Here is a 25,018-nt window from a genome sequence, read left to right on the forward strand (position 1 = left end):
TTTCCAGAGAGGCCAACAGCATCTCAAAAGGAAAACAGAGATTTTTCCTCTCTTGCCATCTCAGGTGCTATGAGTCACTCAGTGGGGTTTCCAGAGCTCAAATGCATGTGTTCTGACACCAAGACAGTGTTTTTTCCAGGCTTGCATGGGAAGGGGCATAGGACATTACGTGGCGTGACTGACCCTCCCACAGTGCAGCCTGGTGAAGCCCTTGGCCACCTGTGCTGTGGAGTTTCAGCCTGGGTCTCCAAGCCCGCCACAGGGAGCCTTACAGCAGGTTAAACTGGGGTGAGAAAAAGCAAACACTGAAAGAGGGAAGAATTGGGGCGTTGGAGGGCATTTTTCTGATTTTCTGTGTCAGAGGCTGACACAGGACACAGGACTTTCCAGGTTTTGTTTGTTTTTTTGTTTGTTTGTTTTGTTTTGCTTTGTTGAGACGGAGTTTCGCTCCTGTTGCCCAGGCTGGAGTGCAGTGGCGTGATCTCGGCTCACCGCAACCTCCGCCTCCTGGGTTCAGGCAATTCTCCCGCCTCAGCCTCCTGAGTAGCTGGGATTACAGGCACGCACCACCACGCCCAGCTAATTTTTTGTATTTTTAGTAGAGGCGGGGTTTCACCATGTTGACCAGGATGGTCTCAATCTCTTGCCTCGGCCTCCCAAAGTGCTGGGATTACAGGCGTGAGCCACCGCGCCCGGCTGTTCTTGTTTTGAGGCAGAGTCTCGCTCTGTTGCCCAGGCTGGAGTGCAGTGGCATGATCTCAGCTCACTGCAACCTCCACCTCCCAGATTCAAGCAATTCTCCTGCCTCAACCTCCTGAATAGCTGGAATTACAGGCACTCACCACCATGCCCGGCTAATTTTTGTATTTTTTGTAGAGATGGGGTTTCATCATGTTGGCCAGGCTGGTCTGGAACTCCTGACCTTGGGTGATTTGCCCACCTCAGCCTCCCAAAGTGCTGGGATTATAGGCATGAGCCACGGCGCCCAGCCTGTTATTCCATTTTAAAAGCAGGACAGTAGAGGGCAAACTGGGACAAGTCAGTCATCCTAGGCAAAGAGAAAAAGAAACAATGTCCCTGGAAGCAGACTTCTCCCCGTCAAATGAAGACACTGAGGAGAGAGCCCTTGAATGTCAGTGAACATCGTGTCATATATGCAATCCATGCCAATTTCCACTCCAGTTACCCAGGCCTCAGCGTCGCATGCCTCCAATAAATCTGGGGCTTGATGTGCACCTGGGCGAAATGCTGTTGCTTTTCTGCAACATTTGCCCCTTGTGGTTCATCATGGTGGGCAAGTCCTCCCATTGCTGCCCAGCCAGCAGGACCAGTGGCCACAGGCGAGGCCGCAGCTCCACACAGTTGGCGTGAGCTGCAGCAGGAAACTGATGTGCACATTTGCTGCCCAGAGGAATCACCAAGTGAGATAACACTCCCGGAGAAATAACCTCTCAGCAGCGTTCCACAGAACGTGTTCACAGCCATCCCGGAAGTGACAGTTACACACATCCAAGAAAACCTCTGAGTTCATTATTTTAATGAGATGTCTCGTAGAAAGAAGATTTTCCCTCAAAACAGACTATAAAATACTAGTTCAGCAAATTCGGAAGAAGGACCAGCTTGGGATGAAAACGATTTATTTGGAAATCCAAACGTAATTTAACTGTTTATAATAGCAAACCCGGGTCTCAGTTCTGCCGTCTTTACCAACAGAAACGCATCTAACCAACGCTTCCGTGGTTTCAAATCTCTAGTTGAAATTCCTTGTTCCTCCTGGCTTCATGCCAAAGAAAAGTGGCTAAACCAACCCAAGCAAAAACCCAAGGTGTTAGATGTCTGCTACCATATTCTATTTCATTTGAGTAACTAAATTAAAAACCAGATTAATCATAGCTTTTTGTAGTTCCAGATGAGACAAGCCTGTGTAACCAGTTCGTTTGCATGAATTGAGTCTCCCTATCTGGCTTTGAGCAATCCATCAGGTCTTTTCATTGGTAATCGCTATTTAAGCAACATTATGAAGCAGCTATTATAAGCACAGCCCCCTTCTAGGTACAGGGAAGCACCCAGAGGTGTGCTTATTCTCTTTAAAGGAGGTTCCTACGTGGGGAAACCCACTTAGAGATTAATCCAGAAAGCAAGCAGTGGAATGGGAGGGCCGTGCTGGACAAGGGCTGCACATGGCAATGTCCAGGGCTGTAAAGGTTCTTAAAAGAGTGCCCCATCTCCAGGTGCTGGCACCTCCCTCCTGTATGTCATCTGTCCTTATGAGAACCTGGTGAGTTGGTGATTATTATTGTTGTTTCGGAGGTAGACAGTGAGATTCAGAGGGGAGAGACTGACCCTCAGCCATGGAGTAGGTGAACTGCAGAGCCAAGATATGCCCCAGGGCTCCTATCTGAGTCTCTTTTGTGCTGTTGTAATAGAAGGCCACAGACTGGGTAATTTGTTTATTTATTTATTATTTGTTTTTTTTTTTTTTTTTTTGAGATGGGGTCTTGCTCTTGTGGCCCAGGCTGGAGCACAATGGCACGATCTGGGCTCACCACAACCTCTGCCTCCCGGGTTCAAGTGATTCTCCTGCCTCAGCCTCCCAAGTAGCTGGGATGACAGGCGTGCACCACCATGCCCAGCTAATTTTGTATTTTCAGTAGAGACAGGGTTTATCCATGTTCATCAGGTTGGTCTCAAACTCCCAACCCCAGGTGATCCGCCCACCTCAGCCTCCCAAAGTGCTGGGATTACAGGCATGAGCCACTGCACCCAGCCAGATGGGGTAATTTATAAAGGAAAGAAATTTATTTCTTACAGTTCTGGAGACTGAGAAGTCCAAGGTCGGGAGGCCTGCACCTGGCAAAGCCTTCTTACTGTGCCACTCTGTAGAGGAAGGTGGAAGAGCAAGAGCATGCAAGAGAGAGAGAGAGAGAGAGAGAGAGAGAGAGGAGAGGCGGCTGAACTCGCTTTCATAACATGCCCACTCACTCCTGAGGTTGTAACCGCCCGGTGGGTTCACCTTGCCTGCTGCTTAGACAGAGCTAATTTATTAAGACAGGGCGACTGCAGTAGAGAAAGAGTAGTTCATGCAGAGCCAGCTGTGCGGGAGACCAGAGCTTTCTTATTACTCAAATCAGTCTCCCAAGCATTTGGGGATCTGAATTTTTAAGGACAACTTGGTGAGCGCGGGAAGCCAGTGAGCCAGGAGTGCTGATTGGTTCGGTCAGAGATGAAATCATAGCTGTCTTTTTGTGCTGAGTCAGTTCCTAGGTGGGGTCCACAAGATCAGATGGGCCAGTTTGTCAGTCTGGGTGGTGCCAACTGACCCATCAAGTATAGGGTCTGCAAAACTGACCTTAGGAGCAGTTTAGGGAGGGTGAGAATCTTGTAGCCTCCAACTGCATGACTCCTAAATCGTAATTTCTAATCCTGTGGCTAGTGTTAGTCCAAAAAGGCAATCCAGTCCCCAGGCTAGAAGGAGGTTTGTTTCGGGAAAGGCCTAAACTATAAACTAAGTTCTTCCCAAAGTTAGTTCAACCTACGCCCAGGAAAGAACAAAAGCAGCTTGAAGGTTAGAAACAAGATGGAGTTGGTTAGGTCAGGTCTCTTTCACTGTCTCAGTTACAATTTTGCAGTGGCGGTTTCAAGGTCACTGATCCACTCCCCCAGTAAGCATCATACATTTGGGAGGGCGGAGCCCTCGTGACCTGCCCATCTCTTATTGGCCCCACCTCCCAACACTATTGCTTTGGGAATGAATTTCAATCACATGAACTTGAGGGGGCACATCTTCCAACCAGAGGGTGTTCACAGACACTGAAGGCTTGCAGCCACCTTTAAAGCTCAACCATTGCCAAGGACCGATGACTTTGGATCTTCAAAGTTGAAAAGGGGCCTCAGAGATCACTGACTTCAGCCCATTCTACTTACAGACAAGGAAACTGGCCAAGAAGAAGTTACTTTCCTATTTCAAGGTTGCAAATAGTCAATAACTGAGCTAAGACCCAAGCCAGGGGCTCCTTCCAAAGTAAGTGTTTCTGTGACTCAGGATTGCCTCCCAGTCAACCTGGAACATTTTTCCAGGGTAGAGACTGCTCTTTTGTCCTCTCTCCGGAACATGGCTGAAGGTAGGCTGAGGCAGAAAATAAGAACACACAAAATTCAGCTGATGTCAAGCTTTGTGAAGGAGTGGGCCTGTTTCCCCACCCTACCCCAAAGGCCTGCTGAAAAATCTCAGGCACACTGGAACGCAGAGAAAAGTCAATTTTGTGTTGCCTCTTCCGTGTGCATCCCATTGCAAATTGTCTGTATCTATCAGAGGGGTTTGTGCTGTGTGTGTTCTCTAAACGTGCATTGTACCAATAGGTCTGTGTGCTTCCACCATAAAAAGGCTCTGTTACCTCTCCTGGTCAAAGGTTTCCGGATGAATGTCTTGTAGCATGATACGTCAGTATCAAAAGAGATCAGGTAACCCTGGTCAGTGGCCTATGAAGAGATTTCCTTTACAAGTAAGGAAAACTAATAAACCATTGTAGAAGGCGTAGACGTTCTGCAGCACTCAAATTCCTAGGCTCCGTCTTAAAATAGGCTTCAAAGCTCACATTCATTTGTTTCCAAGGTACCCGGTTTTCAGGTTTTGTAAGGCCTCTTTTGAGGAACAAAAGTCTGCAAAGTTCTTGTGAAGCTCAGGCTTGTGAATTTGTTCTACCGGTAAATGTTTTTTTTTAAAGGTTCTTTGCCCTGGTAACAACTGAGGAAATAGAGAGAGGAAAGATCCGTCAATACTAAATCATATTATTGAACAGACTTAAACCGCACCTGTCACATGTCAGACACTATTCTATGTGCTGTATAGAAATCAACTGAAGGCACGGTGCAGTGGCCCACACCTGTAATCCTAGCACTTTGGGAGGCCAAGGCAGGCAGATCACCTGAGGTCAGGGGTTCGAGACCAGCCTGGGTAACATCGTGAAACCCCCACCTCTACTAAAGTCACGAAAAATTAGTGTGCGGTGGTAGGTGCCTATAGTCTCAGTTACTTGGGAGACTGAAGTGGGAGAAGCACCTGTGAGCCCTGGAGGTCGAGGCCTCAGTGAGCCAAAATTACGCCACTGCACTCCAGTCTGGGCAACCAGAGTGAGACCTTTTTTTTTTTTTTTGAGACGGAGTTTCACTCTTGTTACCCAGGCTGGAGTGCAATGGCGTGATCGGCTCACTGCAACCTCCCCTCCTGGGTTCAGGCAATTCTCCTGCCTCAGCTTCCTGAGTAGCTGGGATTACAGGCACGCGCCACCGTGCCCAGCTAATTTTTTGTATTTTTAGTAGAGACGGGGTTTCACCATGTTGACCAGGATGGTCTCGATCTCTTGACCTCGTGATCCACCCGCCTCAGCCTCCCAAAGTGCTGGGATTATAGGCGTGAGCCACTGCGCCCGTCGGCAGCTGATAAATAAATACCTATTGAGAGAGATAATGGGACAGAGGAAAAGAAAGAAAGAAAAAAGAATGCTGCCAGGTATGGCAGTGTGCATCTATAGTCCCAGCTACTCAGGAGGCTGAGGCAGGAGAATCGCTTGAGTCTAGGAGTTCTGGGCTATGGGATCCTATGCCTATCCACACTAAGTTTGGCATCAATATAGCAACCTCCTGGGAGCAGGGGACCACCAGATTTCCTAAACAGGGGTGAACTGGCTGGCCCAGGTCAGAAATTGAGCAGGTCTAAATGCTTGTGCTGATCAGGCATGGCACTGTTACTGGGGTTAGCCTGGCACGCCAGGCTGGGCAACACAGAAGGAACTTGTCTCAAAAAAAAAAAAACCAAAAAACTAGAATTCTCACAAGCAGACTGGAGGTGCTTCTCCTGAAATGGGAGAGTAGCTAGTTGGCTTCTATGCTTCTTCCAAATCTAACAATGTCTGATTTTAAAAACAACCCAGGCAGGGCGCAGTGGCTCAAGCCTGTAATCCCAGCACTTTGGGAGGCTGAGGCGGGTGGATCACGAGGTCAAGAGATCGAGACCATCCTGGTCAACATGGTGAAACCCCATCTCTACTAAAAATACAAAAAATTAGCTGGGCATGGTGGTGCATGCCTGTAATCCCAGCTACTCAGGAGGCTGAGGCAGGAGAATTGCCTGAACCCAGGAGGGGAGGTTGCAGTGAGCCAAGATCACACCATTGCACTCCAGCCTGGGTAACAAGAGCGAGACTCCGCCTCAAAAAAAAAAAAACACACACACACACACAACCCAAATCAGATTTCAAAACATGGCCACCGTAGGGATGAATGAAAAGAAAACTCAGAAGACAGAATTCACTCACTGGCAACATGGGAATGTGATGAATGGGTCAAAACTCCTCAAGGATTTGTGAGACTTGGGTATAAAACTTGCAAAGCTCTGCTGTGCTACACAGGGGTCGGTGACATTGCACCCTTTCTCACTGTGAGTGTAGATCGACCGTCTGTGGACTGAGACAAGTGTCTCAGTTGCCTCAGGCTTAGGCTCAGGGAACCAAGGCAGAGGACCAGCTTCCTCCATCAGACAGCCCCAAACTCAGCCACAAGGCCCCTCATACGTTTTCATTCATCAGCTCCCCCCAACCCCAGGGCCTCCTGGCTTCCCTCCTTGCTTTCTATGCAGCGCCAGGGCTTTAACCCTCTTGCAGACTGTGGGCTTCTTACAGACAGGCCTCTGTGAGCATTTTTTTTTTTTTTGAGACGGAGTTTCATTCTTGTTACCCAGGCTGGAGTGCAATGGTGCAATCTCGGCTCACTGCAACCTCCGCCTCCTGGGTTCAGGCAATTCTCCTGCCTCAGCCTCCCTCTGTGAGCATTTTATCCTCACTCCCCCGGAACTGCCAGCGTAGTCAGTACCAAACACTCATTGGTGTCTAAGGGATGTCTTTTCACATCTGAACTAGACTGAGAGCTTGTGAACTGGCGTTGGTGGGAGACACAACCATAATGGAAATCTGCCCCTCACCCCCTCCTCTGTTACCGTTCGTACTGCTGGCATCTGCTGTCTCTGTCACCTGTCAGTCACAGGGCAGGTGCTCAGAATCAGAGACAAATGGGAGCCCTGTCTGCCTTAAGGGAGCCCACAGTGTAGGGGGTCAAAGGGGTGCATAGGGGAGCTCTTCTGTCTCCAGACGGGCTAGAGGATAAGTGCACAGAGGCCAAGAGCTGGGAATGGCCCACCTGGGGGTGCAGGATTGACAAGGATTTCAATTAATGGAATCTGGATAACCCAGAAGAAGGGATGTGGTGAAATGAGTTACAGATGAGAAACAGTCAGAGTCTGGCACTGGAGGGCGTGGGCACTGGAGGGCGTGGGCACTGGAGGGCATGGGTACTGGAGGGCATGGGCACTGGAAGGCATGGGCAATGGCGCTGGCAGGACAGCTTCCATGCTGGGCCAGAAGGCCAGGACTCAATTCTGTAAGCAGCAGGGAACTATTGGAAGTTTGCATGACACGTACATAGGTGGTTTAGAAGGGTTAATATGGAAGCCTGATGAAGGTAGAAGGTGAGCCAGGAGGTGGGGAGGCTACCATGTGGGCAGTGAGAAAGCGAATGTACAGGAAGGGCACCAGGCGGGCATGGAGATCCCAGCTCTGGTCTCCCTGGTTAAGCCTTTAATTCCAGGTAGGACCCTGCATCCCCATTCTGTGGAACGAAGTTCTATGAGACGATCTCTGTGCCCTGTCTCAGCTCTATGATTTATTGATCTAAATGATACAGCTCTCTTTCCTGGTCTCAAAACTGCTCTTGGAATGCAGAGATGGTTTCTCATGTTATTGAAACAACTAGTTCAATTCTTCTGTGACTACAGCAATTGCTTTATAGATAATTGCAGAGCTAAATTGGGTGACATTCCCTCAGCTAGGTCAGAAAAGGCAAACATGAGATTTTTTTCACTTTGGTTTTAATACTTTAGCTGCGTATTTGTGGTTCACCTAATGCAAAAACGTTTCCCGTTATATACTCCATTATATACATTAAAAAGGTTGTTAACCTAACAATGGAAAACAAGAAACCATAAACATTTAGAAGAGAGTAAGCACTGGGAAGATGTTAGAGGGGGTGGAATTTGGCTCTGAGCTTCCCAGCGGCCAGAGCAAAAAGAAAGCCTAGTAGGAATTACAGTTTAGTGGCCTCATTCATATGAACAGTTTCCTTCCTTCACAGTGAAGCATCCCATTTCATTGGACATACTCAGGTAGGCTATGAGAATCACAAATAGAGAAATTGGGATGACTGACCTGGGCTTCAAGAATCTGAGGTGGAGTTAGGTGGGTGTGGTGGCCTACACCTGTAGTCCCAGTTACTCCAGAGGCTGAGGCAGGACTTGAACCCGGGAGGCGAAAGTTGCAGTGAGCCAAGATCCTATCACTGCACTTCAGCCTGGGCAACAGAATGAGACTCCGTCTCAAAAAAAAGAAAAAAAGAATCTTAGGTGCACAATTAATGTGAGGTTGTTTAACTTTCTTTTGGCTCTTGGATACACAGAGGGGCAGAGGCTGTGAGTGATTTGGTGCCTATAAAATGTAAATGAGCAGAAGTTTTTTGAATGACAATTCAAAAAGAACTTTCAAAAAGGGTGCATTATTTTCTAGTCTGGGGATGGGGACTATGAGAATGCGCTTTATCTCATTTTCTATACGGCAAGACCATCAGAAAGATGTCCATGGCAGTGCCACCAACCTCCTTATCTCAAGGGTGTGTGATAAGCAGGATAAGGAGGATGGAGTTTTAAACTCTTGCTTGCCTTTATAAAATGACCAGGGCAGACAAGGATTTGCATGGCCGGTGTCTCGCATCCCTGCCCCTGACAAACTGTGTGGCCTGGCAAAGCTGTCATCTCTGGAGCTGTTTTCTTCTCAGCAAGGCCTTTTTTTTTTTTTCTTCAGCTCACAGCTGAAAATCTGAGATGAATGAAACCCGAGAAATAACCGAGTACAACCTGACACTCAGAAGAGAAATAGGTTATTTGTACACTTTTAGTTCTGAGAAGCTGCTTACAAGCAAGGGTCTATGCCCCAACAGGTAAACAAACTCTGAAACCTCCCTAACATGTAGGTCTTGCTCTGTCCTCTGGAGCCTCCAAGATTGATCCCGTTTCCACAGGGGAACCCGAGTAGCCGACACCGCTGTGTGATAGGAATGGCAAGTAGCGAGGTACACCACCCATAGGGGGCCTCCATTGTGACCCCAGGGTGTCTCCTGCACCTGGTACTTGCTCTGGGCTACATAACTGTCACTTCACGAATTACATTTTGGTGAATCAGGTTGAGTTCATCGCAGGGAGGAACCCACTTCCATCTCTGTATTCTGCTTACCATGCTTAGCCTAGAATCTCCACAGATCCTAGTAATGGTTTTTAACAATGAATTACTGGAAGCAAACTATGCTCTACTTTAAAATCAGAGGACTGTCTGCCAAAGTGCTATATTTGGACTTATATCACCCAAGCCCAATACAAGTGAGTTAAACAACCCTGTGACCGCTTTTACTTTTCTTTAAAGGGACTGAGATGAGGTTCCAGCTTAATTCCACTAAGGGACCAACATACACAGAAATGCTCTGTAAACTCTCAAGTGCCGCGGCTATGATGCATGTGATAATCATGTGATAATCACTAACACCATCCTCTATTCTGCATCATCTTGGAGAATTGCCTTAATTTCCCCAAACCCAGGTCCCTCCACCTCAAGTAGGGACAATGACTCGTCCCCCCAACCAGCATTGTATAGGTGTAAAAAGGGCTACGTACGGAAACCAAATTCCCTCTTTAAGTTATGGATTATTTATAGTGCTCTTTAGGCATCTTTAAGGGACAGAGTATAGTGCCATCAAGGAAAGGTTGAGTTGCATCATTTAATTGCTATTTATTTTCATAAACATGAGGTATTTCAAAGTGCTATAAGATGCAGCACTAAATATATACATTTTGAAGAAATTAAACACAGAACTTTGCATTTACCCAGTTCTATGCACCAAACATGAACAAATACATTAACAGGAAGAAACAGGCTAGGAAAAAAGGCATATATATATAGTAAATTTCTTTACAAAAGTTTCTTAGTTCAAAAAGTGATAAAGTAATATCTACTCAAAACTTTCACAACTCATTTTCATACGAAAATATAAGTATCAAATTTAGTTATGTATCAGCGTCATACTAAAGTATACAGGCAGTGTAAGAATTAGTACAGTACATAACAGAGATTAACAATATATTTGTATACAAAACATGCTCCTCAAACATTGAGGTATTATTACAGTACTTAGGTATGAACTTCCAGTCTAATACTGGCCGCAAAAGCCACCTCTCATTACCCAGGACGTATACAAAAGGCGGACGTGTCAATGGTATTTACAGAAATGTTCCCCAGGGCTATCAAATGGCAAACCCCTTACGTGGCATCTGCTGGAACTTAAGCACCATTTTAAAAGGAAGGAATGACTTTCTGTTTGAAAACTTGGAACACACAAGGTGACTTCGACAGCCACGGAGGCTCCCAACTGTCACCAACTTTTACCACTGTCATGGAGGTGAGGTGGAGGAGGCCGCAGGGCCACCCAGCATCCAGGGATGCAGGCTCTCCGAGGTCCCAGAAGAACCCCACACCGGTGGTCCTGCTCCCCACCCAGAGCCAAACTCAACAGGGGACCGATTTGAAAGTAAACCAACATTCTTAATGTCAACACAATGTTTGTTTTTTTTAAAAAAAAATCAAAATGTGCAAAGTGGCAGTGACTGTCCAGTTTTGAGAAGCATCTAGCAAGTCCGAGCGTGTTCAATTTTCTTTAGCAACTGCTGCTGTCTTGCCTGCAATTTTTCCTTTTCCAGCAAGAGCTGGTGCTCCTCGGCCTGGAGGGAGTGGACATACTCAGTGGCCTTTTTCAAAATGACCACCTTGGCAGCCTTCTCATTCTTTACCAGCTCCGGCACGTGGTCCCTGAGCGTGAGAAAGCTGGACCGGAGGTCGTTGCGGCGCTGGCGTTCCAAGATGTTGTGGTTCCTGCGACGCTCACTGTCCTCCGAGTCAGAGTTTCGGGGGCTCAAGCTCTTAGCCTTTGGGGGTATGACACTCTTGAGTGGACGTGGGGACACCTCACTCTTTATCTTCTTCTGGGGCGGTGCATCCTCACTCTCCACGTAGGGTGACGGGGCGGCATAGTTGTGCTGCTGATGGATGGGAAGGCATCGTTTGAGGATCAGCTCGCTGGACTGAGCCCTCCCGGGACCCAGGGCTGCATTCTTGGGACGCACGGTGATAGTGAATGTGGTGACAGCCTTGCTGTTGGAGGAGGAACGCCGCTTCTCCACAGTGACCACATCAATCTCCTCCTCTTCATCTTCCTCTTCATCATCTTCATCATCTGAGAAAAAGATGGGAGTTACTCTGGTGTGAGAACCACTTGAATGAAATTCACATACGTATCCATGCTAATATGTATATATATCTGTCTCTCCTGGCAGACTCTGGCACACAGTGTGTTATTTTTATGGGTCCATCAATATAGATGCCGACAATAATGTATTTGTTTTAGGTATCTTTAAATTCAACATATACACACAGTGGCTCACACTGTAATCTCAGCACTTTGGGGAAGCCCAGGCAAGCAATCACCTGAGGTCAGGAGTTCGAGACCAGCCTGGCCAACATGGTAAAACCCTGCTGCTACTGAAATACAAAAATTTGCTGGGCGTGGTGGCTCCATGTTTGCAATCCCAGCTACATAGGAGGCTGAAGCAGGAGAACTGCTTGAGCCCAGAACGCAGATGTTGCTAGATCACACCATTGCACTCTAGCCTGGGCAACAAGAGCAAAACTCCATCTCAAAAATAAATAAATAAATAAAAATAGAGGGCTGGGCGCACTGGCTCAAGCCTGTAATCCCAGCACTTTGGGAGGCCGAGGCGGGTGGATCACGAGGTCAAGAGATTGAGACCATCCTGGTCAACATGGCGAAACCCCGTCTCTACAAAAAAATACAAAAAATTAGCTGGGCACGGTGGCGCGTGCCTGTAATCCCAGCTACTCAGCAGGCTGAGGCAGGAGAATTGCCTGAGCGGAGGTTGTGGTGAGCCGAGATCGCGCCTTTGCACTCCAGCCTGGGTAACAAGAGCGAAACTCTGTCTCAAAATAAATAAATAAAAAAAATAAAATAAAATAAAACTAGAAATTGTATATATTATATATAGATATCTGTAAATATACTTTCCTTCCCCATACCTTGACTGTGCATTCAGTTTCCATTCAAGACTTTAGCAGGTGGTAGAAATATAAAAAACTTGGGCTTTAGGGTCAGACGGAACCTCGGCTCCACTGCAGACTAGCTGCATGACCCTGGGGAAGTTACTCACTCTTTCTAAGCCCCTGTTACCCCAGCTATTGAATGGGGATGATACCACCCTGATGATAATAGTGTAGACTTAGCACAGAGCTGCGCCTAGTAGACAGATGCTCAGTTACTGGCAGCTTTTATCATCATCGCCAGACTGCCCTGTGGCCTTATTTACATTTCTAGCTCCCCACTTAAAGAGTTTTAAGGCTCATTTTAGGAGCCTCATTTAGCAATTTCCATATAGTCGTGTTTGATTTTAAGCCCTTAAACAAACTTGAAGAAAAATTTAATTAACTGAAGAAAAACAACTTTCCATCTACAAACCTGTGTTTTATACAGTATGCAGTTTTTCACTTAACAAAGATCAAATCTTAACTCCAAAGCCATAATCCACAGTTGGTATAAACCCCCAAACGGGAGCAGCTCTCCTCAAAGTCACCAATAATAACAGCAACAACAAAAACGTGTCGCATCATGAGTGCATTTTCCCCCCTCTCCTCATTGACTACTAGGCTGGGGTAGAAAATTATTGTTTAAAATACAAGCATGAAAATCAAAACACATCTTCTGCTCGATCTGAAGGGGACCGGAAAGCTGAACAATTGTGGGATTTGTTCTAAAGCCGAAATGTGAGGCTGTTCCAGTCTGTGGGTCCCTTTAAGCCAGTGTTTTGGTTTTCTGCCAAGAAGACAGCTGTTGGAAGGAAGTGCTTCCTCACCGAAAGCTGTCAAGGCGCAGACATTAAAGGGACAGAGCGGCTGCAAACTGGAGGCTTATCACCAAGTTTTCTTCCAGGAGCCTCAAAGATCTTAGCCCACAAGGAAATTTAAGCTTGTTATCCACCTGCATTCTGAAAATGCTGCTTTTCAAAGTCCAAGGGGCAGGGTGGAGGTGGGGGTGGGGGCTGCAGCTCCCTGATCCAAAGACAAGGCCCACTCTTTGGGTAGAGTTCTGTCCGTCCAGACCCTCAGGCAAAGTTTTAACCCTTTCCTTCAGCTTAAGACACAGGCAAACTCACACAATAGAACTCATCAGTAAGTCCTCCCAGGGTGCCAGCTTTCCTGGAGAGGCTGCTGAGTGCCTGCCCTCACCTTCTAGGGCACTGGGTTACAGATACAACTCACATCTCAAATTAGGCCTGGAATTCAGGCTGGAAGACAAAACTGGACCCAGTTTTCACTGCACACTGGAAGGAGAGGCCCCTTGAGAATGTACACAATTGCTGCTGCACTTGCAGCCAGCTGCTGAATGAGGGAGGGAGGTGCCACCACCACCTCCAGCCTTTCAGATCCCGGTCCGCCTGCTGGCCTCGCACATCGCCGCCTGCTGGCCACGCACCAGGAGCAAAGAGCCCACCACCCACCGAGCGTGGGGGAAGGGAAGGGTACCGACGCTTGAAAAAATAAAAAAAGAAAAGAAAAGGAAAAGAAAACCAAGCTCTAGCCATTTGTGCAACCTTCCTGTAAGTTCCTGCGCCTTAAATGGGGCTTTGCACAGCCCGTGATTCTTCTCTGGATGTCTTTCCCCTCCCCTGACCTGGGCCGGAGAGTCCCCTTCACCCCTGCGCTAACAGGTTTCCGTCCAGGCAAGGCATCCAGCAGCTCCCTAAACCCCCACCCGGGGTTAGCAGCCAACTTTCCCTAATTTTATTCCTCAGACTCCGCTGCAAAAGGAAGGTGGGGGACGCGGAGAGAGCCCGTGATGGCCCAGAGGAGGGCTTCCCAGGAGAGGGTGAAGGGAACTGGAGCGAAGGAGAGCATTGGCGAGCACCCCCTTTGCAGCGGCCTTCTCTCACCCTCTCCTCTTTGCTCCGAGGAGAGACGTGGAGGAAACAGGACCTCTCTGCCCCCAGCACTGCCTCCAAAACGCTCCCCAGAACAAGGCATAGAAGCACTAACAAAGGGGACGCGACCCGGGGTCCAGAGCCCCAGGGAGGCAGCCGGACCCGAGTTGGGTCTTTACCTGAATCGCTCAGGGTGTCCTCTCCGGAGGTGCTGAGGGCCTTGTGGTCACCGCCGTTGGTCTGGCGGCCTCCTGGGCGCAGAGGGGCGACACCCGGGGCCCCTGCTGGGGCGGCGACACCCGCCCCCGAGGCGACCGGAGCGCCAGCCGCCGGGGCACCGGTCTGGGCTGCGGGCACCGGCGCCGGCTCGCGCTTGTTCACGGGGAAGGGGAAGACCACGGCGGGATCCACGCACTCGGCGGCCGGGTGGGCGAGCTCGGCGGGCAGGGCGGCCCCGGCGCGCCCGGCTCCCGCAGCCCCGCCGTGCCCGCGACCCGCAGGGCTGGCGGCGCCCGCTCCTGGGGACTGCGCGGTGGAGCCCGCGGCCGGCGGCCCGCGGCCGTGCTGCAGCTTCTCGCTCACGGCGCGCTCCAGCTTCTCGCGGGCAGAGAAGCCGCTCCACATGCAGTCCTGGAGGATGACCGGGTTGGGGGTGAGGCCGCCCAGGCCCCCCAGGCCGAACGCGTCCTCCTCGGCCGGGCTGCCCCACAGCTCATTCTCGAGCAGCATCTCCGTGACCCAGCTCGGAGGCTCGGGGCTGTGCTCCGCGAAGCCACGGCTGGGCGACAGCGGGGGCGTGGGCAGCAGCTCAAACTTCTTCCAGATGTCCTCCCCCGGGGGGGTCGAGTCGGGGCCGCCGAAGTAGAAGTCATCTTCGTCCGGGTAGAAGCAGGGCTGCAGCGAGTCAAACTCGAGGTCTGGGTTCTTGCAGATCATGCCCGGCATGGTGGACGCGGAGCAGCTCGGCATCGGCTCGCCTCCCGGCCGGCGACTGAAGGCTTCTTTCCGCCCCGCTCGTTTTAATACCGGGGGTGCTTCCTTCCCGTGGGGGACGCGGAAGGCGGGGGCCGGCGCCGACCTCCAACACTGCAACCGACAGACACACCGGAGTGGGTGGGCAAACGGGGCAGACCGAGGGGATAGGCTCCCCAGTCTCCCCTCCAAGCCCCCCACTCTGTCCACTGCTCCCGAAGGTGGAGGAAGTTATGCCTCTGGCTCCCTCCCTCCCTCCCTCCTTTTGTGTACAAGCTGTCTACGACAGGGGGTGGGAGGGGGCATGCAGATGCAGGGGGTGGTGGCGTGGCTCCGCAACTTTGGAAACTGCCATTTCATTCACACAGGCGCTGCCTGGGGGAGGGGGCTGCTTCAGGCTGCAGAATTCTAGTTCTCACCAGCACACAGGCAACCCCACTCGCGGCGGTGTGGGGCCGGCCGCTCAGAGGAAGCACCGAGCTCTCCGACCCAGCTACCGGGTATGGTATTTGGAGAACCTTCTACCCCTTTGTAAAAATGCAACCTCGGGAGTGCAAATTCTAGCAGGGGATTTAGGAAACTTTGCAAATGAAAAAAGGCCTTTCTCTAGACAGAGACCAACAACAGACACCCATATCCACGAATCCATCCCTTCCCCAAATTTGAGCAAACGCCCCTCGGCATTCACCCGCTGCAGGAATACTCCTGCCAACAGATTATTTGGAACCTCTCTAAGCCCACCCCCGCTCTTCCAAACCCCCAAAAACGTCCTCTTCCAGGGTGGGGGAGGCTGAGCCCTAGTTCTCGGGAATGGTGCAGGGGCGCCCGCGCGGGGTGGGTCGCCTGGAGAACCGCCTCTCCTCCGAGCTGGAGCAGCCGTGACCCAGATTACCACCGCGGCGGCCTCGCCGCGCCTAACACCCCCTTCTTCCTCCAGGGGCACCCCTTAGAGAAGAACCCCAGCCTGGGGTGGGGACGCACCGGCTCTCCGACAGCTCAAACACAGACAGATCTTCTAGAGCAGGGGGAATTTCTTTTCGCAGAAGCCATTACTCCCCCCTGGTAAGGGCTGCAAAAGGATTAGGGCGGGTCTCCTCTAACCAGGATGCCTTCCGGGCTGGAACTGGCTTTTCTGGGGAAACCCAGAGATGGTTTTGTTTCGGAAGCAGAAACAGTCCCCCGGGCATATTCGGGCGCCCGGTGCGCACGTCGCGATCCCGTCCAGGGCTTGCCTTGCCCCAGCGCTCGTCGCTCCCTGGGAGCCGGGCGGTTTGCAAGCCCTGCTTCTTACCTCCCGCCGACTTCAGGGGATCCGGAGGCTATTCTGCGCGGGTGTCTCCGGGTGGGCCGGGGGGGCGGGGGTGTCCTCGGGTGGCTACAGTCTGTGCGCGCTTGCGCCTGGCTAGCGCTTGCTCGGCTCCAACACAGTTCCCAGGAGCCCCCCGCATCCACCCAGCGCGTCCAGACAGATGACTGTCACTGCCTGCGCTTTGAAGCTCGGGGGATATTATTAACTGAAAAATCTGACACACCCGGGGGGCGGGGAGAGAAGGGGGCTGTGGCGCAGACAAGGGGGAGGGAGAAAGGAGAGGAAAGCGGCTTTACCCCGCCCTCCTGATTTCCATAAAAATCAGGGGAGGCGCCAAGGCTTTCGCGCCAAAAGCCACTTGCTTTTCTTTGCAGAGAGCAGGCTGCAAAGCTGGGAAGCCCGGGGTGTGCTCCTCCCGCCCTTTTGGACCCCCGGGCTTGCACCGGCTGCACTCTGAGAACCAGCTGCGCGCCGAGCGGTGCAATGCAGCACCCACCCTGCGGGCCTGGCAATTGGTTGTCATTAAAAGAAAAAAAAATACGGAGGGCTCCGGGGGTGTGTGTTGAGGAGGGGAGACCGATGTTCTCACCCAGCCCCCGCTTTGATTGCGCGTTGTGCTGCTGAGTCTTAGGCCAACGCTGAGCAAGGCCTTGCAGAGAGGTCGCTCCCGTGTAATTCCGAAAGAAGGCTCGTCCGAAGGTGCAAAATAGCAGGAAGAGGACGCGCCCCCTTAGGAACGAGACCTCTGGATGTTTCTAGTTTCAGATTGAAAGGAGAGGGGCGCCCCCCTTATTTGAAAATAAATAAATAAGTGCGAGCTACGAGGGTGGCGCCGCGGTGGTTTCTTCGGCCGAAGGCGACACCTCGCGGAGACCGAGCAGAAAGCGGAGCTGCCAGGCCTTGCCACGGACCTGCGCTCCACTCCGCAAGTTTCCCGCAGTCCCCGCGGGACTGGCCACGCGTCCTCATCACCGCGGAGAGGGCGGCGGCCTAGCTCCGCTTCCGAGGGGGAATGGGCGTACGTCCCCTGCCACCTTTGCCCGGGCTCCCAAGTTAACCTTTTTAAAGCCACCCTCCCCAGTTATGGGCAGGCGGATCCGATTTACAGAGATTGAACTGCTGTCCCCACCTTCTGAGACCCAATCTCGGCTTAAAAAACTTGATTCCAAGTTGTTGGAGGGAAAAAGGAAAGGTGCTGCAACGACTTCGTTTCTTTGTGTTTCAGTTTCTTCAACTGTGAAATGGAGTTCGTAGTGGCGCTTGAGAAAGCTCTTAGTCTCCAGCCCAGCCGGGAGAGGTGGCTCATGCCTGTAATCCTAGAACTTTGGGAGGCCGAGGCGAGACGATCACCTGAGGTCGGGAGTTCAACACCAACTTGACCAACATGGAGAAACCCCGTCTCTACTGAAAATGCAGAATTACCCGGACGTGGTGGCACATGCATGTAATCCCAGCTACTCGAGAGCCTGAGGCAGGAGACTCGCTTGAACCGGGGAGGCGGAGGTTGCGGGTTCAAGCAACCTGGGGAACAAGAGCGAAACTCAGCTTCAAAAAAAAAAAAAAAGTCTCCGGGCCATAATAGCTGTGTCAACTATTATGATGATGATGGCCACGACTTGACATTCTTCCCGGTGAAATTAACACCTCTTTGTCCAGCAGCAGCATGGGCCCCTCCCTTCCCGCTACGATCAAATCTTGGCTTCACTCTGTCCTAGCTTTCTTACAGGTGCATTTGTTTGCGGGGTGAGGGGGGGCGTCAGACATTATTGTCCCTGCCCTCCAAACTCTCCAAGAACAACCCTGATCTCCTGGACTGTCCCCTTCACAACCAAACACACAGTGAGGTGGGTTTTGCTTTGAAAAACATTCCTTAGGCTTGTTTGGAGGCAGGGGATTGCGGATTGGGGTGGGAAAGCTTCCCCACCTCCCCCCATTTTTTTCTCCAAACTGGAAATGCCATTCCCCATCTCCCCACCGCTAGGACTCACCTTTGGATCTAGTTAATGAGGAGGATGCTTCGGGTCAGGGGGCAGCCCATAAAATGCTCACAGATTAGCATTTGTGAAGGCTTTCCCAGCCCTGACCCTGGATGCCCAGGGAGCTCTAGGGAGAAAGACGGATTCTCAGAGTTCTAAGAAGCCCATGAATGCGGATGAGCTGTCCTTCCAGGCACCTTTATTATTGCTATTTCCTTCACAAATGTAAAAGGCTTCACCTTTGCACAGGCCTTTTACAGCCCCACTACTGCTTTTCCCTAGACCCCTAATTGCCACCGAGCCCTCCTGCTGAATTCTCACCTGGCATCCTGTCCTTTCCTGCCAGGCACTCACCTCCATGTGTCATTTTCTTTGCCTGGAGTATTTGCTCAGTGCCCACTTCCATGACACTGTGGAAGACAGGCTCAGTCTCCCTCACTAACCTGTGACCTGGGTCAGTTTTGCTCTGGAGGGGATACTTGGGACACAGCAGCATACCTGTATGTAGTAAGTACTTGTGATAATTGTTTAAGACCAAGATCACTGAATGAGTCCTACCAAGGTGTCCAGATCTTCCATGCCAGGACTGTGAAAATAGGCCAGGAGAGGTCCAGTTGCTCTGATTCAAAGTCCTACCCTTGTCCTTTCTCATCAGATGAATGACCATCACCAGGTCATTCACCCTTTGTCAAGGGACAAGGTGTAGCAGAAAAAGGGGGCAGAAGGACAGGAAACCTGGTTACCCTACATGCCTCTGAGCAAATCATTTATACTTCCTGGACCTCAATTTCTAATCTCCTGCTTTTAATGCAAGCCAGTAATTACTGACAAGTCTGAATCTGAAGGTTAACAGAATGATAAAATTCAACATTTATTAGTTACCTTCATTTGTAAGTAGAAAAAGACTCTGTACATGGAGAAAATGTGCTAATGCTGATTTTTAGTCTGTTTGTAGAGAAGCCTGAAAGTCCCTCTTAAAAGTGTTGAAATGCTTCAGCTACGTGAACACATGCAAAACAGATCTTCAGATGGCTTCAAAGTCAAGGTTTTGTTCAGTACTGCTGTGGTTTGAATGTGTCCCCCCAAAAAAAACACATGTTGGAAATGTAACCCCCAGTGCAACCATGTTGGAGGGCATCTAGGTCCTAGTGAATCAAATGCCAGTGACCCCAATCAGTGTCTAGGCTTTTGACACCGTCAAGAGAATGAATTCAAAGACCAGTTGGAAAATAGTGAAAGTAGGATGTATTGTAAAGGGAAAAGTACACACTCAAGAAAAGGGAATGCAGGTGTACTCAAGAAATTGGGGGTTGGGGCTACTACCTTTATGGATTTCTTTAACCAAGAGGCAGGATGTTCATGATCATTCCTAGAAAAAAGGTGGAGACTTCTCAGAACTGTGATACCCCCTATGTTTATACCAAATATGGATGTTCTCCAAACTGTCATAATGCTGGTGGGGCATGTGATTTAGTATGTTAATGAGTATACAGTGAGGTCTTAGGAGAAACCTAAGTCAAATCCAATGCCATGTTGGGTTCAGTGGGTCTCAGCTGGCATGGTCCACATTCAGTTTTTCAGGGTCTTATCAGCCCACAGCCTCTGCAGCTATTTGAACAGTTTCCTTTTGCTAGTCATGTGGAATTGCTGCCCAGAATTTTCTGTTCTTCTGCAGCCACCTTGTGTTATTCCTGTCTCAGGACCTAATGGGAGGTGTTTAGGTCATGAGGGCTCCACTCTTGTGAATGAATTAATGCCAGTTATAAAAGGGCTTGAGGCTGGGAGTTTGATCTCTTGCTCTCTCTTCCTTTTTCCTGCCAGGGCATGGTACACCATGAAGGCCCTCAGCAGTTGCTGGCACCTTGATATTGGACTTCTCAGCCTCCAGAAACATGAGAAATACATTCCTTTTCTTTATAAATTATCCAGTCTGTGTCGTTACATTATAGCAACACAAAATGGACTGAGACAAGTACCCATCTACTGCTGTGTCTGAGCCCCTGGGTAGGTTCGGAACAGAGGTAAGTTAAGGTACAGCCTCAAGGAGCTCACTGTGGACCAGGGAGGGAGGCCCACATCTGAAGTGGATGCCTCAATCTAATGACCAACTGATAGGATAGAGTTATATACAGGGTTTGCTTTATAATTAAGGCGATTTTTGAGGGAGGATAATATTTTCATTTACAAATTTACAAATCTCCTCTATACTAAGACACACACACACACACACACACACAAAGAAACAACACACACATATACACATTGAGCAACAACCTCTAGATGGTTTTTCTAGATTGTGACTTAAAGATCTGCTGGGTTGGCCAGGCATGGTGGCTCACGCCTGTAATCCTGGCACTTCAAGAGTCTGAGGAGGGCAGATGGCTTGAGCCTAGCAGTTTGAGACCAGACTGGGCAACATGGTGAAACCCTGTCTCTACAAAAAAAATATAAAAATTAGCTGGGCGTGGTGGTATGTGCCTTTCGTCTCAGCTACTCGGGAGGCTGAGGCAGGAAGATCACCTGATCCCAGGGAGATCAAGGCTGCTGTGAGCCGTCATCATGCCACTGCACTCCATCCTGGGTGACAGAGTAAGATCTTGTCTAAAAAAAAAAAAAAAAAATCTACTGGGTCTATCTTAAGAGACACAGCAGTTTCTCCTAGGATCTTCACACCCTTCTCCCTCAAAATGTATATATGCTTACTGATTAAATAATTTTAAAATCCCCGGGATGGATTGACTTTTCTTTCAGAAAACAGTACAGCTAGCTCTCTCTGCCTAACTCAAATACAAAAAAACAGAAGTAGAGTGTGGGAGCGCTGGATGTAAGAATTTTACTACCATAAAAACATGACAACAGTAATAGAAAATAATTGCCATATATATGAGCCAAAGATTATATCCCAGTTATACAAAGAGCTCCTACAAATTGAACAGAAAAAAACAGCCAGGTAGAAATATGACTCTAGGATATGAGTAGGTAATTTACTGAATAAGAAATGCAAATTGTCAATAAACATATGAAAAGATGCTCAACTTCCCCAGGACTCAGGGGAATGCAAATTAAATCTCAATGAGATTACCATTTTTGGTTCTAGCAGATTGGCCCAAAGTACTGGCCAGCCTGGGGGGCGGGGCAGGGGCTCAGATACACTGTTGGTGTGTCAGTCTCGAGAGGAAAAGCAATTCCACTCTTGAGAATCCATCCTATGAGAAGTAATAAGACAAACACATAAAAGCACATAAACGGAAATGTGTGCAGCTTCATCATTCTCAATAACAAAAATACTGTAAGCAATCTAAATATCCATCATAAAAACAAATTAAACAGGAGAATAGTATGTAAGATATCCGAGGCCAGGTATGCTGGCTCACACCTGTAATCCAAGCACTTTGGAGGCCAAGGAGGGCGGATCACCTGAGGTCAGGAGTTCAAGACCAGCCTGACCAACATGGTGAAAACCCGTCTTTATATGAAAAAAAAAGTATTAAAAAAAAATCCATGTATATTGTATGTACAGTGGAATAACATACAAATGTGTTAGCTCAAGAGTTACACACTTGGGAAAGGTTCACAAGGGTGAAGGAAAATAAGCAAGGTATAGGTCAATCTGTCTGGTATTTTGGATATATATGTACTTAGATATATTTGCATCAACGCAGTAACAAATTGAGAAAAATGTGCACCAAATTTTTTTTTTTTTTTTTCTGAGACCAAGTCTTGCTCTGTCACCAGGCCAGAGTGCGGTGGTGAGATCTTGGCTCACTGCCACATTCGACTCCTTGGTTGAAGCAATTCTCCTGCCTCAGCCTCCCAAGTAGCTGGGATTACAGGCAGGCATCACCATGCCAGCTAATTTTTGGATTTTTAGTAGAGATGGGGTTTCACCATTTTGGCCAGTATGGTCTCTATCTATTGACCTTGTGATCCACCTGCCTCAGCTTCCCAAAGTGCTGGGATTACAGGTGTGAGCCACTGCACCCGGCCCCCAAATTGTTAACAGTGGTTTACTTTGAAGAAGAGAATCAGTCAGGTGGAGGGAGAAACTTTCCTGTTGATATACCTTTTTATCTATCTATTTATTTATTTTCGAGACAGAGTTTCACTCTGTCATGCAGGCTGGAGTGCAGTGGTGTGATCTTGGCTCACTGCAACCTCTGCCTCTTGGGTTCAAGTGATTCTCGTGCCACAGCCTCCCGAGTAGCTGGGATTACAAGTGCCCAACAGAACTTTTTTTTTTAAAATTATTTAGAATTTTATTTTAAAGCATTCTATATACATTTTTAAGTGTACATATGATGCATTTTATGTACGTGGATTAGGAAGTTCTTTAAGGACAACATTAAGTGCCTACTGGAAAATTTTCTATAAGACTAAAGTTTGGAAAATAACAGATCAATTTAGGAAACTAAAACTATACATTGATATAAAGAATGGATATAGATTTTCTCAATCCAGAATAGCACCCTCACTCCCTCTGCCCTCGCCTCTCCTAGATGGTCACCATAAGGCAGTAAAGTTTAATCAGTCAAACACAGAGCTTCAGGGCACTGGCACCCAGACTGTGATGGAGAGAAGGAAAGAGCAACAAATGAACAGCGACGCTGGTAGTTGGCTACAACCTGGCTGTAAATCCACGGCATCTTCTTCTACCAGACTGGGGATGTCCTGGCAACTAAGTAAGTGATGGGCCTCCTGCTGCTGACTTCTCCACAGGGAACTCAATCTCCTTGCCTCACAAGAACATCAGAAAGGTCCTCTGTTCCTTCCAGCTTTAGATTCTTTTCATTGGCTAAATGTAGGAGACAGGCAAAAGCCAGAGGAATGGAGAGGTTCTGGTCAGGCACTATGCCTGGTTAGTTTTTTTTTTTTTTCGTTTTTGAGATGGAGTCTCGCTTTAGAGCCCAGGCTGGAGTGCAGTGGCACGGTCTCAGCTCACGGCAGCCTCTGCCTCTCAGGTTCAAGTGATTCTCCTGCCTCAGCCTCTCAGGTAGCTGGGATTACAAGCACATACCACCAAACCAGGCAAAATTTTGTATTTTTAGTAGAAACGGGTTTTCACCATGTTGGCCAGGCTGGTTTCGAACTCCTGACCTCAAGTGATTCCCCCTGCCTTGGCCTCCCAAAGTGCTAGGATTACAGCATGAGCCACTGAGCCTGGCCTATAACTTTTTTTTTTTAAACAGTGGGGTTATGAGCAAATTTAATTTCTTTATTTCTGTTATTTTTCCAAAATAATTTTGTTACTCCTCAGTAAAGTTAATCGTTTCAAGCAATGTACAGGACCCTTTTGTGAAGCCTGAAGTCACCCCCAAACTTCTCCTTTGTTTCCCAGGCTGGTTGACACTTTTTTCCCACCAAACTGCTACTGAACTGAGTCAGCTGAGAGTGGGTTCAAAGAGACCAAGATGGACGAAAACGGGCACTGCTTTAATTAAGATTAGAATCAAGCCCATCAAAGCCATTTAACGTATATGATGTTGGATGTGCCCAAGGCAAAGTGCGCAGTTTTTGACATCTGAGGCTGGAGGAGAGTTTCAGACCCACCATTGAGAGAGTTTTGGATGTGGGAAATTTTGTTTGTAATGGCATAATTAGGTTTAAAATAAAAATTATCCTCATTTCATGCCAGTGATTTGATTACTGATTTAGAAAATGGAAGTGTCCAGCAGACCCTGGACTGCCCTCACAGAGGGATTTTGCATCCTTGGAGGCAGCCCAAAGATCCCCTCCACTGTGAAGCCTTCCCTCCAGCTTCGTGCATGACATATAAGATGGAGTGAATCAAAATGCACTGCAAACCATGAAGAGAGACAGGGAATGGACGGTGATAGTGTTGACGTGGAGTCGGAATTCTCATTTCCCTTAGTTTCCTTATGTTAAAAGTCAAAATAGGAAAAGGGTCCCTGGAGGCATCTGCTCAGGATCAGCCTCCACAGGAATGGAGTTTGGGGGAAAATAGGTTTCCCCTTGTGAGACTCAAACTTGAAACTGTCAGTGCACCGAAATGGCTCATGATTAGGGAATCCTCATCTTAGTAGAAACACGTAAGGTGTACAATGAATTCTGATGCCAGATCTGGCCTTTGAGTCCCTTTGGCTCCGCCCCTTGTAACAGGCAGGCTCTTTACCAAGGAGAGGGGTCTCCTTTTTCTGGGATTACTTTCCAGACACAATAACGTGCTTTGGGTGTGTCCAGCGCACCTCCAGCTGTGCTGCAGTTTTCATAGCTTCTCCTCAGGTGATTATTTGGTACACGGATGATCTCACCCATAGATTCTTGCTAATTTCATTTTCCTATAATGCTGGATACACTCCTGCAGCCCCACGGATGGCCCCGGCCACCTCAATATCTGAATGAAATTGTTAGAATCTGCTTGCTGCCCCTTTTAGCTTCCTTGGACTAAGATAACAATCACTGATAAATATCAGTGATTCTATCTGCTTATTTCGAGAAGCTGCTACTTCTGACCTAGAAAGTCTTCTTTTTGTTTCTGCTTATTCAAATTCTTTCCTCTACGTTCAGCTGGAGACTCTCCTGGAAGGAATCATCCTCCCATCCCCTAACCCTACTCATCCCCTGCTCCAAATCTCTATTAATCTTATACTGCCTGACGCCAGCACTGAGGTT

At 48.8% G+C, this 25,018-nt stretch overlaps 1 protein-coding gene and 1 long non-coding RNA gene across 4 annotated transcripts; one reads left to right on the forward strand and one right to left on the reverse strand.

The window, feature by feature from the left end:
- Nucleotides 1-9,856: 9,856 nt before the first annotated feature.
- MYCN (MYCN proto-oncogene, bHLH transcription factor) lies at nucleotides 9,857-16,588 on the reverse strand. 2 transcript variants are annotated; one of them, XM_008981174.6, is made up of 3 exons: nucleotides 16,395-16,588; nucleotides 14,311-15,217; nucleotides 9,857-11,379 (listed from the first exon to the last, which is right to left on the reverse strand). In XM_008981174.6, exons 2-3 carry the CDS (start codon nucleotides 15,098-15,100, stop codon nucleotides 10,775-10,777), a joined length of 1,395 nt encoding a protein of 464 aa, XP_008979422.3. In that variant the 5' UTR covers nucleotides 15,101-15,217; nucleotides 16,395-16,588; the 3' UTR covers nucleotides 9,857-10,774. The 2 variants fall into 2 exon arrangements, with proteins under 2 accessions (XP_008979422.3, XP_035129060.1); XM_035273169.3 differs by having other exon boundaries at nucleotides 16,085-16,588.
- LOC144579185 (uncharacterized) lies at nucleotides 15,454-24,010 on the forward strand. 2 transcript variants are annotated; one of them, XR_013526155.1, is made up of 5 exons: nucleotides 15,454-15,603; nucleotides 16,041-16,165; nucleotides 17,638-20,409; nucleotides 22,885-23,067; nucleotides 23,724-24,010. It is a non-coding gene; the product is annotated as an uncharacterized LOC144579185 (long non-coding RNA). The 2 variants fall into 2 exon arrangements; XR_013526156.1 differs by lacking the exon at nucleotides 16,041-16,165.
- Nucleotides 24,011-25,018: the final 1,008 nt, after the last annotated feature.

This window comes from Callithrix jacchus, chromosome 14 (genome assembly GCF_049354715.1).
Source record: "Callithrix jacchus isolate 240 chromosome 14, calJac240_pri, whole genome shotgun sequence".
NCBI lineage: Eukaryota > Metazoa > Chordata > Mammalia > Primates > Cebidae > Callithrix > Callithrix jacchus.